Raw genomic sequence first — 14,048 nt, forward strand, 5'->3', positions numbered from 1 at the left:
CACCATGCAATGCTTTCATGCAGGGCACCTCTCCAAAACACCCCTAAAACTCCACTCTCCTCTGCTCTCTGCTCTCTCCAGGCCATCAGGGTATTCTTCATGCTGCGTTCCCTGTCACTGCAGCTGCGAGGGGAGCCTGAGACCCAGTTGCCACTGACTCGGGAGGAGGACCTGATCAAAACAGATGATGTCTTGGATCTGAGTGAGTGCCATCCTGTCTTGCACCTGTGGGCCAGGGGATACAGGCTCTGCTCTGTCAGGTAACCTGCTGTGGTGTGGGAGTATGTGCAGCATGCAGTCTCCACGGCTGCTGACCCAGGACAGAAGGGCAATGCTGGGCAGCAGAAGGTCCAGTGAGAGTGGGCCTCACTGACATGAGAACAGCACTGGCCCTTCTGGTGTTGTGGATTAAAGAGTTTCTGTCTGAGTCCAGTGGAAAAAAGATTCTCTTGATGCCAAAAGGAAGCCTGTAAAAAATAAGTTATCAAAATGAAAAGACACAACAAACCCAAAAGCAAATCACCGGTGTTTAGGTAAGAATGAGCGCTTTGCAAATCAGAAAAGCATGTGCTCAGCCTATAGCCTTGAACTATGTATTGACCATTGTCTTAGAGAGGGTTTCTATTGCTGTGATAAAACATCATGACCAAAACCAGCTTAGGTTTATTTAGCTTACACTTCCACAGCACAGTCTGTCATCAAAAGAAGTCAGGGCAGGAACCTGAAGGCAGGGATTGAAACCATGGAAGAATGCTGTTTATTGTCTTATTTGCTCCTCATGGCTCGCTCAGCCTTTTTTTGTACAGCCCAGAACCACCTGACGCAGCACTACCCACTGTGAGCTTGGCCTTCTCAATTCAACCATTAATCAGGAGAATACCCAACAGGCATGGCCACAGGCCCATCTTGTGAAGGCATTTTCTCAGTTAAGGTTCCTTCTTCTCAGAAAGACCTACAGAAAGGTGTGGCTGCAGGTAGAGGACTCTCGGAAAGCCTCTCTTAGCATGCAAGCCTCCATCTTCCATCTTTACATTAGAGGAGGAAACAGGTAGAGAGGCAGCCAGGCTTGTTTAGTGAGTGGGTGAAAGGTGGCATGAAAGCCACAGCCACACACCTAACCAAGCAGCTAGTGGCCCAGCACACCAGAGAACCCTACCTCCGGCATGGCGCCAGGTTGCCCAGTGTGCCCTTGGGTTCCTCCCAAGGGACCAAGATGCAGAAGACTCTCATTGACTCGTGTTCCCCTGCTGGCACCTCTCCTGTTTGTGCTCTCATCTCTCCTTGTGTTAGAGAAAGAAAGAAATCATGACCCTTTGACCCTTCACCATGAAAAACAGCTGTAGTGATTTCTGTAAGGCTAGAATTGATCGAGTTGGCCAAAGAGAATCAGGACCAGGCTTTCTCTGATTTGATCCATGCAGAGAGGGAGACAGCTCCCTTCAATTTACATTCGTGAAATGAAATTAAATTTTATGCTGGGAATTCACATTCCTTCTCTCCTTCCCTAGGAAGGGCCCTGCTGAAATAAAGGTTAAAAGTATTTCACTTATCAATTTTAATTGATTAGTTGCTAGTTGAGATCACTTAACTGAGCCTTATGGTAGTCGGCCATTAAGAAAGTAATGACTGGCTGGCTTTACCCAGCCTGATTGCAAATTAGGTCTTTTTGCTAAAGAGCATGATGTTCAGAAAACTTGGAGCAGTAGGGATTTTAAAACCTGGCGCTACCATGTTGTTTGCTGCTGCTGTTGCTGCTGCTGCTGCTGCTGCTGCTGCTGCTGCTGCTGCTGTTGTTGGTTTGCTTGATTGTTTAAAATTATTTTGGTGATTGTAATGTTGAAGAAGATCATCATACTTCAAGTATGCAGATTTCTATAAAGCTGGCCCTGGAATGGGTGGATGATGGCTGAGTGATTGGAAGCCTCATATCTTTCTGTCTTCATGCCAAGCTCAGAAGCTGATCTAAAAAAGAGAGATTTAGGATTGATGCACTTTAGTCTCCCATGATAAGGTCTGGTAGGATTAAAGAAATGCTGACTTTACACAGCAGGAAACATGACATAACAAGTATTTTTGTGACCTTATTGTTCTGATAAGAAACACGGCCTTAGACAAGAGTCTGCTGACCAGTACTGGGTCTTTGGTACTGTGTGGCAGAACTCACATTGAGATGCCTTCCAGCCCGTGCAGCAAAGGTGTGGTCACATTCTGGTCTGCTCTGACTAAAGCCTGTCTTTGTTCTTCTGAAAAAAGGCTGGCATAGGGCAGAGGTCATGAGCTATTTGCTGTGTCTACTGAATGAAGGAAGGAGAGAAGAACAGAGGAGGAAAGAGAATTTCATTCAGGGAATAGCATTCTGGCTCACTAACCTCTAGGCCTCAGCCTCACCATTAGTACTGAGTTTGTGTCATCTGCCCAGGTCTTTCCTTTTGCAGTGTGCCTGTACCCAGCACACATTAGTAGTCATGGCTTTTCAACCCTCTCTAGCAAATAAGGCCTCAGAGTATTCTTGTCAGTTGAATGAGTAGCCTCTGTTTGGCAAATCCCAAGACTCTAGGGTCCAGGTTGCTGTTTGGAGGTGGAACTGTGTTCCTCTGCTCTCAGCTTGCCCTACTAATGCCATAGGCAGCTGTGGTAGAGCCAGAAGCCAACTGTAACCTACAACCACAGTAGTATTTGCACTGCACAACTTACATTCTCACATTTTTATTTATGTGAGACAGGGTGCAACTCAAGGTGGCCTGGAATCCACCTTGTAATCACAGCTGGCCTTTGCACTCCAGGCAATTCCTATGTCTTAGATACTTAAGTGCCAGGATGATAGGTTTGATCCACCATACCCAGTATATTCTGACCTTTAAAATTTGTCCATGAAGTCCAATCAGTGAAAATCTGGTTAATGAAGACCCACTCATCTTTTCAGATGTTTATTGAGTACATGCTATATGTTAGGTACAGTATTAGAAGCTGGAGTCTGACTGTGTCACAATAGGACATGCTCAGAGCAATGCTGGCACAATGACAATGGCGGGAGACTATGTAGGAGGGAGACAGTTTGCAGACATGCCAGTGGCCCAGGTGTCTTAGGTGGCTCACATTCAGGGTCAGTGTTTTGTGAGTGAATGGTAGAGATATAGATTGACTCTGGGGTTCTAGCTTAAGACAGTCCACATGGCAGGGACTGGTATCTGGTGACTCAGCAGGTCCCTGCAGCAGGTGAGATCTATAGTGAGAGAGCCCAGAGAGACATGTGTGGCAATTAGGACACCACCTCAGCCCTCCACAGCCACCATGGTTCTGTACATGGCTCCATAGGCTTCAGAGTGAAGGGGATCAGGAGCCTGGATCCTGTTCTGTGGGGCTCGGGTTGTACAGAACCACCCTTAGTCACTGGAAACTTCCACCTTCACCTGGTAGAGCCGGGTAGCAGCTTGTTAGAGACTCAAGAGAGGCCTGAGCATGCCACCCTCAGCTTGGGTGCGAGGCTCCTGAAGTGAAGATATGCTCCTAGTCTAGGGGCTGGAAAGTACCATCCTCCTACAGACCCCAGGGCTCCATGATCCAAGGCAGCGCCACAACAAAACAGTACAAGGCTGAGCTGCTCAGGGCAGGATGGCAAACGTTTGTGTGGGTTTTTTTTTGGTTGTTTTTGAGACAGGGTTTCTCTGTGTAGCCCTGGCTGTCCTGGAACTCACCCTGAAGACCAGGCTGGCCTCGAACTCAGAAATCCTCCTGCCTCTGCCTCACAAGGGCTGAGATTAAAGGCGTGTACCACCACTGCCCAAAAATCATTTTGTTTTTTAATCCAAGACAGATTTTTTTTTTAAAAAACAAAAACAAAAACAAAACAAAACAAAGCACTATGGCTGGGCATAGTAGTGTGCACTTCATCCTAGCTATGTAGGATGCTAAGGCAGGAAGATGGCTTAAACCCAAGAAATCAAAACTAGCCTGGGTAGTATGGGAAGTGTCTGTCTTGGAGGGAGGGGTGTTATTTGTTTTCATTCAGAAGTACTTATGAATTGTCATTTCATAAAAGGATATAGGAAAATAGAGTGTGGTCGTAGAAAGGGAGTACCTAGGAAATGCCCATCTGCCACCTTACTAGGTGGGAGGGCAGACATGTGAGCACAGAGCAGGAGGAGGGAACTGCCCATCTCAGCATCACAGAATACACGTTAAATGGTTGCTATGCCAAGTGCTTTGAGAGCAGATACCAGCTGCTCTGGCTGGAGGCTGTACGTGGATATGGTCACAGCAAAGGGCCCAGCAGCCGTAGAGAGAGAGCCTGCAGAGGAAGCCTTGTAGGCAGGCCCTGTGGGCAGAGCAAGAGTAGAGTTTATCCTCTGGTAATTCAGTAAGGTTTTATAAAGCTGGCTGACTTGATTGTGTCTCAGAAACCTCTCTGTGTGATGTGTTTGAACAACAGATCGCATCAGGACACACCATGCTAGGCCCAAAGAGTTCCATGTGTAAGAGGTTTAATTGGGAGAGAGAGATGGGGTAGTGGCAGAAAGAGAAGAGAGAGAGAGAGAGAGAGAGAGAGAGAGAGAGAGAGAGAAAGAGAGAGAGAAAGAGAGAGGAGCGTTACACACACACATACACACATACATACATACATACATACACACACACATATATATGGTGGCGTGGTGGCCACAGGTAAAGGTGGATATTCTGGGAATATGGCGGCTGTTGCCTTGGCAACAGGTCTGTGAGACCTGCATGTGACCTCACAGGCTTCAGAGGCCTTGATGCTAACATACTTCCCTTTTTGATATTATAAAGAGAAGGAAAGAAGAAGGAAGGGGGAAGCCAATGGTGAAAAGGGAACTAGGACATTGTGTCTCTTAAGCTACTTTCTGCTGTCTAGGGGTGTCGTCAATGGGGGGTAGCTGGCTTTCACCATCCGATTCCTCTGTGGACAATGGTTCATCTGTGGGCAGCAGCTGGTAATCCTGTAACAGGAGCTGATTGATAGTTTGGTTAGAAATTTTTTGTATTTGTTGTTGAAGAAATGTAGAAAGATTAATGAGGCAGGGAGCAAATAATAACACCAGGAAGATGACTAGGAGAGGAGTTACAAACGGGAGTATCCATTTCCATATGGGGTTTTCAAAAATCCCAGAACTGGAGGTCTCACAGTCCCTTATTTTCTATGTCTGACTGTAGCTCCTGAATTTTATTTCTTACTATCACGGACTGGTTGACGTAGAAACAGCATTCTTCTTGGAGGAACAGGCAAAGACCACTTTCTTTAGCTGTCAGGACATCTAGTCCTCGTCTGTTCTGAAGCACCACAGCTGCCAAAGAATTGATCTGCTTCTGGATAGTAAGCAGAGTTTCAGACATTTTTTGAAAATCGCTTTGAAACTGGGAAGTGAATGTATTATATTGGGTCATGGAAGTCATTATCTCTACAACTCCAGTACCAACACCTATGGCTATTCCTGTAACAACTTGGGCTGCCCTCTTATGTTGGGCAGCTATCATATCTACAACTGGGATTGGCAGGGGCTTGTTTCCCTGGATCACTCCCAGTTTAGGAAAAGGAGTACTAATGTGCAAACTCCTGACCAGCTGTCCGGTAGGTGATGATATGCCTGAGTGTCACAAAGAATTGACATGTTTTAGATTGTAGGGCATTGTGGCAGAGATGATATATCAAGGGTTATGGTTCTATTGCAGTCTAGAGAGCTCAGCGTTCCTACCAAATGAGTCCCAGAGGCCTTAAAACAGGTTGCCACGCCAAAGAGAGGGACAGAGGTAAGGTATGGAGTTATAGCTACATTGGAGTCAGGGCAGCTGACAAACGGCGAGGTAATGTTACTTGGCAGTATCCATACTGCTGTAAGTGACAATTGTGAGTTAGTTCCAGGGGGTACACATAACCAGCAATCTTTAAAGCATCCAAGTCTGGTGACATTAAGGAGTTGATACGCCGAGGCCAAGGTCTGAAGCAAGAGGCAAAATGACAAGTTAGTGCCATTTATGAGGGGTGATGTCACAGAGGTAAGGACTTTGGAGGAGTGTCTGATTATCTCCCCTGCTTTTCTGATATCTAAGGGTTGGGCAATTGGGACATCTTTTCTCTGGACTTTTACGGTAGAGCTTACCAACAACCCCTGTCTCCCACCTGGAATCCCATGGGTCTTGTTTATAGAAAAAGAGTGTCTTGAGGTGTTGCTAGAAGAAATGATTGGTCCGTGATCCTAGCATATGTATCTGACAAGACCAATATGGGCAGCCCCCATATTTGTCTGACCATTTTCTACAATAATGTTTTGTCTGGTCAAAGAGAAAGCAAGTATAGAGATCATAATATTTAGATGTAATTACAGATACAGGGGTGATAGCAATTTGGATTGGTTCCTGGCATCCAGCTATGGAACAGTTTCTTGATCCTATTTGGAAAGACTGATGGTTATCTGTGGCGGTTTCTTGAACCTCGAATCACTAGATATAAGGGCTACCCTGTATGGAAACAAACAGCAGAGGGAGGATGAGAAACTCATGTCTAATCCAGTGAGGTCGGGGTCAAGCTTGGCTACCGGAGTGGAGTCTCATTTTCTGGGGGAGACAAGGTGGGCGGTCTCATTGTCCTCTGGAGCTTAACAGAGCATGCACAGTTCTATTAAGATCCATGTAGCCGGAGGTGGTGGCGCACGCCTTTAATCCCAGCACTTGGGAGGCAGAGGCAGGCGGATTTCTGAGTTTGAGGCCAGCCTGGCCTACAGAGTGAGTTCCAGGACATCCAGGGCTATACAGAGAAACCCTGTCTTGAAAAACAAAAACAAAAACAAAAAACAACAACAACAAAAAAAGATCGATGTGTATGAAGAAGAGTCATTTTTAGGTGGAAGAATGAAAGGTTTGAGGTGAGACAGATGGACCCAATGAGAGAGTCCTTTGACTTTAGCAGCTGGAGGGGGTCACAAGAATTACCTTAAAAGGGCCCTGCCATTTAGGAGAGAGTGGTGAGGGCCAGTGACCTGGAGAGGATAGAAGGACTTGGTCTCCAATGTTGATAGGCAGTGGATAGGTGACAGTGTGTGGCCAAGGTGGTCAGCAAAGTTCCATAGGAGAGAGCGGAGGTGGCAAAGTAATGGGGTGAGCAGATGGTCTGGGGTGGGAGAGCATTTAGGTGAAAGGCCAGGGGTGGGGACTGGACGTCCATACATGAGTTCAAAGGGAGAGATGAGGAGAGGTCGCTTGGGGAGAACTCCTAACCTAAAGAGCCAGAGGTAGGAGTTTTACCCAATCAGGGTGAAGTTCCTGTGACAGCTTAACAAGAGTGGTTTTTAAAAAGCTGTTAGTTCTTTCTACCTTACCAGAAGATTAAGGGTGGTAAGGAATGTGAAAATGCCAGGGGATATCTAGGGCCTTAGATAGGATTTGGGAGACTTGGGACATAAATTCAGGACCATTGTCTGATTGGAGAGAGGCTGGGACACCAAACCGGGGGATGATCTCACAGAGGAGGAGATCAGACACTGTCTGAGCTCTTTTGTTAGTTGTGGGAAATGCCTCCACCCAGCCTGAGAAGGTGTCCACCAAGACCAGGAGGTATTTGGCACGTCTGACAGTGGGCATGTGGGTAAAGTCAAGTTGCCAGTCAGTTCCAGGAAGGGAACCTCTAGCCTGATGGGTAGGGGAAGGGGTGCTATGATACCTTGAGTTGGGGTCAGACTTCCTTCTGACAGATTTTGCAAGAAGCAGTGATAGATTTTAAGAAGCTTTAGTCCTCAGGAGTAGGCTGTAGGTGGAGCTTAACAAAAGAAGATAATGCTTGTCTGTTAGGATGAAAGAGTTGGTGAAGATAGGACAGAGTTTGGTGGGTGTCAGGGGGTGAAGAAGGTGGAGATGTAGGTTGTAGTGTAAGAATGTCCTGGAGAGGATGAGACAAGTCTAGGCCCCTAAGGGCCACAGCTCTAGCTGCCTCGTCAGCTCGGTTATTTCCGAGAGTCGTCTGTCTGGTGTGATTTACAGTGGACAATCCCAATGGCTGTGGGAAGATGGGAGGCCTTTATCGTGGCCATAATTTGGTTTGCATTAGTTACTGATCCTCCTTTTGTGGTCAGTAACCCACGCTCCTTGCAGATAGCAGCTTGAGACAGGAAGATATGAAAAGCATATTTGGAATCTGTGTAGATGTTGAGGGATTTTTCCCTGTGCCAGGTGAAAGGCACAGGTAAGGGCTATTAGTTCAGCCTGTTGATTGGTGGTGTGAGTAGGAAGGGCCTGTGCCTCTACCACCTCAGTGTCTGACACTATGGCATAACCAGCTTTTCTGGCCCCTTCATGTAAAAAGAAGCTGCCATCTATATACCAGGTACAGATGGCCTGAGGCAGTGTGCCCTCCTGTATGTGTGAAGAATGAGGTAATAGTTCCTCTAAAGTTTCAGTGCAGGAGTGAGATAGGGAGTGATCAGTATTAGGTCGAGGAAGAAGATTGGAAATATTAAGAGGCGGGCATGATTGGAAGGTGAGTGTGGGTTCTTCTATTAGAGCTACCTGAAGGGAAAGAACCCTAGAGGGAGGTAGAGTCTGTAAGCCTTTATAAGTTAGGAGCTGTGACAAGTTATGAGATGAGAAGACAGCTATAGGCGACCCAAAGGTTAGTTTTTTTGACTCTCTAATAAGGAGTTCAGCAGCTGCTAAGTATGGATACAAGGTGCCCATCCCTGGATGGTTAGATCTAGTTTTTTTGATAAGTATGCTACAGGCTCAAAAGAGAGTCCTAGTTGATGTCCTAAGGATTTGTCCAAGGGCAAATCCTTCTTTTTCAGTTACATAGAGGGAAAAAGGATGAGTCAGGTGAGGGAGATGTAAAGCTGGGGCCTTAAGGAGAACCTGTTGAAGCTTCTTGAAAGGGCTTGGTAATAGGTTTGAGAAGAGGTTTGTGGGTGGGGCCTAACACTGCTTCATATAAGGGACAAGAAAAGAGGGAAAAGGAACCCATGAACGTAAAAACAAAAACTAGCTAAAATCTCCTCCTTTGTAGAAGGAACAGTTAGAGACTGAATCAGATTCTATCTAAGGTAATAGCCTTGTGGGTTGGGGTAATTGTTAGTCCCAAATAGGTGACCTGAGGGGTGGACAGTTGGACTTTAGAAGGTGAGACCCTGTAGCCTCAACTGGAGAGGAAATTTAGAAGAGCAAGAGGTGTCAGCTTGGCTAATTTCTAGAGAGGGGCTACAGAGAAGGACACTGTCTACGTAAAGTATAACCTTAGATTTAGGGAGAGACCAGGATAGTAAATCAGAAGCCAGGGCCTGACCAAATAGATGTTGGCTGTCCCGGAATCCCTGAGGTAGAACAGTCCAGGTAAGTTGGGTAGAAAAGTGGGTATCAGGATCTGTCCAGGTAAAGGCAGATATATTTTGTGACTGGGCATTTAGAGGGAGAGAGAAAAATGCATCCTTGAGATCTAAGACTGAGAATTGGGAAGTCCCTGAGGGAATAGTGGAAAGAAGTGTGTAAGGATTAGCCACAACAAGATGGAGAGGAACTACTGAAGAATTAGTGCACCTGAGGTCTTGAACCAGGCGATAGTTAGCATTAGGCTTCTTAACTGCTAGTATAGGGGTGTTAAGGGGGAAGAGGTGGGGCGAAGGAGTTTTTTCTCAAGATGTCAGAAGTAATAGGCTTAAGTGCCCTGAGGCTCTGGAGAGAGGGAGGGTATTGAGCTTGGGTTATGTACCTGGTAGAGTGCAGTAATTGGATGACAACGGGAGAATGGTGTTTAGCAACAGAGGGATTCTGGATGTCCCAGACTCGGAGAATCTACCTGAGAAGCTGGCAAAGGAAATAACATGGTAGTGTTAATATGTTGGCTGGCTAGAAGAAGGAGCAGAGGAATTGCTGGCGAGCCTGGGTTTAGGCGAATGTGGGGAGCAAAGGAAATAGAGGCTCCCAGCCTAACTAAAAGAGCCCTTTCCAATAAGGGGACAGGACATTTGGCACTACCAAAAAGGAATAGGTGAGAGGTACACCCCTAAAAATGCAACTAAGTGGTGGGGTCTGGTGAGGGAAGTAAGGCTGTCCTCCTACCCTGACAATAGGAAAATGAGGAGAAGGGGGTCCTCAGAACTCTGTCAGGACTGAGTAAGTGGCTCCAGTGTCCAAGAGGAAGGAGATGGGCCGCCCACATACCAAGATATCTACCCAGGGCTCCCTGCTAATGATGGCAGTGGTTGGGTCAGGGGAGCTCGGGCCTCCTCAGTCAGCCATAGCCAAGCCTAGGAGATCAGTTGGAGGGTTATGTGGGAGTGATGTCCCCCTGTTCTGTGTAACATGAGGGCAATCAACAGCCCAATGTCCCTCTTGATGGCACCTAGGGCATGGCCCCCTTGGCTTGTGGAAGTTAGGGCAGGCTTTTGCCCAGTGACCTTTTTGACCACATTTGTAGCAGGTACTTTGTGGTCTTAGAAAACCATGAGTCCGGAGTAGTGCCTGGGGTTGGTCGGATAACCTTTGCCAGCATATGGTATTTTTGTTTGTGGACTTTGTCTCTCCCATGGTACACTTTGAAGGCCAGTGCTAAGGCTTCTGCCTGTGGCATTAGGGGTCCCCTCTCCAGTTTTTTTTTTTTTTTTTTTTTTTTTTTTTTTTTTTTTTTTTTTTTTTTTTTTTTAAGTTTAGCTCTTATGTCAGGGTAGCTCTGGGAAAAGAAGTAGGTCATCAGAAGTTGCTTATCTTCTGGGTTTTCAGTGTCCAGATTTATCAACCTCTTGGAGTTTTTCAAAATTTACTGGCTTTAAGGCCGCTTTTCTAAGACTGGCCAGAAGGCATGTAATAATAAACCTGTCTCTGGCTAAAATATCACCTGCGGAATTATAATTCCACCTGGGATCCTGGTTCAGCACTGTCTCAGAGCCAATTGGGTATTACCGTCTGTTTGGTGAATTCCATTTGCATGCACTCATCTGAGGAAGTAAATTATTAGTAAGAGTCATGTGAACATCATGGAAAGTCAAGCTATAAGACTGAGTGATATACTGGAATCTTTCATAAACTTGGAAGAGTTAGAAGTATAGGAACCCAGCCTGTTTTCTATTTGAGAAAGTTCACTAAGTGAGAACGAAACATGTACTCTGAAAAGTCCATCTACCCCAACAACCTCTCTTAGAGGAAGGATAATTGCTGAGTCAGGTGTCCTTGGGGAGGAAGGACTTGGGGGCTTGGCTGTAGTCTTAGAGCTGACAGGAGGAGTGAAGGTAGTTGCCAATGTGGGGTGTTTGGAGCAGCCCACAGCTGGCACAGAAGAAGGGGAGGGGTCTGGAGAGGTACAGCTAGCTGTCTCTGGGGCATCCTGGTGAGAAGGAGAAACTGAGGCAGCAGTTTGGGTTTTCAGCAGCGTGGAAACAGGTCTGCAGCGAAAGGAGATGGTTCATTAGCTGGATCTAGTGTTGTAGCTTCCTCTAGTGGAGGTTGTGTAGATTTCATGGCTAAGAGAAGTTGGGCTGGGGAACAGGAAGAGCACAGGGAAAGATTGGAGAGAAGATTAGATAAATGCCTGGACTTAGGGGACCTCCCTCCATTTACCAGTTCACTGCCAGTGTGTATTAAGATCCTTTAAAATATTTGGATCTAGGGTGCCATTAGGTGGGCATTTTGAACTCCCGTCTAGTTGATACTTAATCCAGATCTTATTGCAGAGATATATTAATTTTGATGTCTTTAAGTCAGGCATTAGCTTCAAAGATTTGAGATTTTCCAGGAGACATCCCAGTGGGGTGCCTGAAGATACATTCGAAGACATCGAAACACCCATGGGGGGTGGGGTTATTGGACTATTCGTACCGGCATCCCAAGAACAGTCCAAAAATCAAAACGAAATCAGCCAAGCTAGTGGCCTAAGTTGTCATGAGGGCCCCCTAGTGACTATCCAGTAAGCTCTGGGCTTACTGCAGAAAGATCCCTACCTCGGTACCAAGGATTTGGAATGGCTGCAAGAGCCCAGAAAGGGAAGGGAACGAGAGCTGCTTTCAAGGGAATGGTTACCCAATGGGCAGATGTCCTAACTCATATGTCAGCTGGGAGGCAAGCCTGTAAAATGCAAACCCTGTAGTCTCCAGAGAAGGCTGGCTAGGCCGTATCTGGGAAACTAGAGGCCCTCCCGTTGACTAATCCTAACAATTAATATGCTGGTGTCTGTGCAAGAATGTTAGTGGACTGGTAAATAGAAACGGAAACTGAATCCGTAGGTGTGGGCCGGGGAAGAAGCTAGCCCCACAAGATAGACCAGGGAGGCACAGCTAATGTGGTAGAACTTAATATGTCCTGCGGTGGCTTGGTGGCTGCGACTCAGAGGCTGTGGCAGAGGCAGTGGCAGCAGCTTGCATGGCGAAAGCCTGTGATTCTCATATCCACCAGCTGAGAGGACCATGAACTCGCTCACTCACGGCAGCTGTGGTTGCTGGTCAGTGGTGTGGCCAGTCCATGTGGCCATAATCTCCTAGTCCCCGTAGCAGCTGTTTACAGAACCCCCAAGTTCCCAAGTTTTGCCACCAAATGATGTGTTTGAACAGCAGCTCGCATCAGGACACACCACACTAGGCCCAAAGAGTTCCACGTGTAAAAGGTTTAATTGGGAGAGAGAGAAAGAGATGGGGGTTGGGGGTTCTGAAAGAGAAGATGGGGAGAGAGAGAGAGAGGGAGTTGGAGGAGTGTTCCCCATATTTGTAGTGACATGGTGACTGCAGGTAAAAGTGGGAGGTGAGCCCAATGGATTCTGGGAATATGGTGGCTGTTGCCTAGGCAACAGGTCTGTGAGGCCCTCCTATGTGACATCATGGGCTTCAGAGACCCTGATGCCAAACAGTGTGCCCCAGCAAAAGTGTCCTTACACTCTGCCCCACCCCCTTTTTGTGGCCTGAATTCAGAGGTGCATTATTTCACAAATGCCAGTCTCATTAGATCCAGTTTTTTCTCCTGACCCACACAGGGGGCCTATTTTATTTGCGCTCATGTCTTGGCCCAACAGACTGCTTTGGCCCTTCCCCCTCCCATCCTGGCTGCCCAGAATCTAGCCCAGATCTGCTTGTTTAAGACAGGTGACTGGCTATATGGAAGAAGCCTCAGGTCCTAGGACAATGCAGACAAGTCCCTCTGCTCCTTCCCAGCTATGTGGCCTTAAAGCAGATTGACTCTGCTCTCAGAGCCTCAACTCCCTCACAGGTAACATAAGAACAATGAGGCTTACCTCTGCAGAGATTGCAGGCTGCTGGTCTTAAGGCAGACAGACCCACTAATACAGTTTGACAACTGGTAAAATGTCAGCAAGAAAATATGTTAGCTACCGACATTTCAAAGGCAGACTATTCCATTGTAGAAACCTGTAGGGTGCCACGTACTCTGACGCTGCCCAGGCCAGGCACTGGGCATAGCCACCACCAGGCAGTGAAGAAGTAAGGGGGGGGTGGGAAAACTCTAGTCCTGCCAGAACTCAGGAGATTAGTGTGGAACCCTACAGAATCACCACAGAGGGAACCACCAGGCATCGGGAGCACTAGCCAAGTGGACGTTGGAGGCTGCCTGCAAGCTCCACTCTGCCGGATGAGCGTCTATATGTGATGAGCCACTCTCCCAGTCCATGGGGAGTTGGGGGGACAGCCATAGGGGTCCCTGAAACTCATGGAGGCCAAGGATGGCAGGTTCTAGCTCCTGGGCATCACAGGTGATGCTGGATATTGCGGAGGAACTGAGAACGAATTGGGGGCCTCAGAGCAGCTCAGTCCACCCAGGGGCCGAAGGGAGAAAGGGGGGCAGGTGAGGGGAAGCAGCCGATTGGTGGTTTGGGCACAAACGGGCGTGGGGGGTAGGGTGGAGTCACTAGTCAGATTGTGGCTGCAAATGCTGGGCCAACACACAATGAGTCTAGTTGAAAAGAGGCAACCCATGGTCTTAAGGTGTTTTATTGTAGAAAGGAGAGAAAAGGCCAGAGAAGAGTAGAGAAGTAGAGGCCGGCCATGGCCACATAGAGAGAGGGGAGGGAGAGTCAAGACAAGAGTAAGAGCTTAAGAGAGAAGAGGGGGGGGGAGGGA

The 14,048-nt window shown here is 47.3% G+C and overlaps 1 protein-coding gene and 1 long non-coding RNA gene across 12 annotated transcripts in view; one reads left to right on the forward strand and one right to left on the reverse strand.

The window, feature by feature from the left end:
* Positions 1–14,048, forward strand: part of Clec16a (C-type lectin domain containing 16A) — a 216,460-nt gene that overhangs the window by 100,930 nt on the left and 101,482 nt on the right. For all 11 annotated transcript variants that reach the window (XM_031362484.1, XM_031362528.1, XM_031362522.1 and 8 more), the window contains one exon: positions 82–202. In XM_031362484.1, coding sequence (XP_031218344.1) covers positions 82–202 — 121 coding nt within the window. The remainder of the gene's footprint in view (positions 1–81; positions 203–14,048) is intronic.
* Positions 1,541–2,967, reverse strand: LOC116085157. The gene is made up of 2 exons (XR_004116446.1): positions 2,856–2,967; positions 1,541–1,962 (listed from the first exon to the last, which is right to left on the reverse strand). It is a non-coding gene; the product is annotated as an uncharacterized LOC116085157 (long non-coding RNA).

Source organism: Mastomys coucha, unplaced genomic scaffold (genome assembly GCF_008632895.1).
Source record: "Mastomys coucha isolate ucsf_1 unplaced genomic scaffold, UCSF_Mcou_1 pScaffold12, whole genome shotgun sequence".
NCBI lineage: Eukaryota > Metazoa > Chordata > Mammalia > Rodentia > Muridae > Mastomys > Mastomys coucha.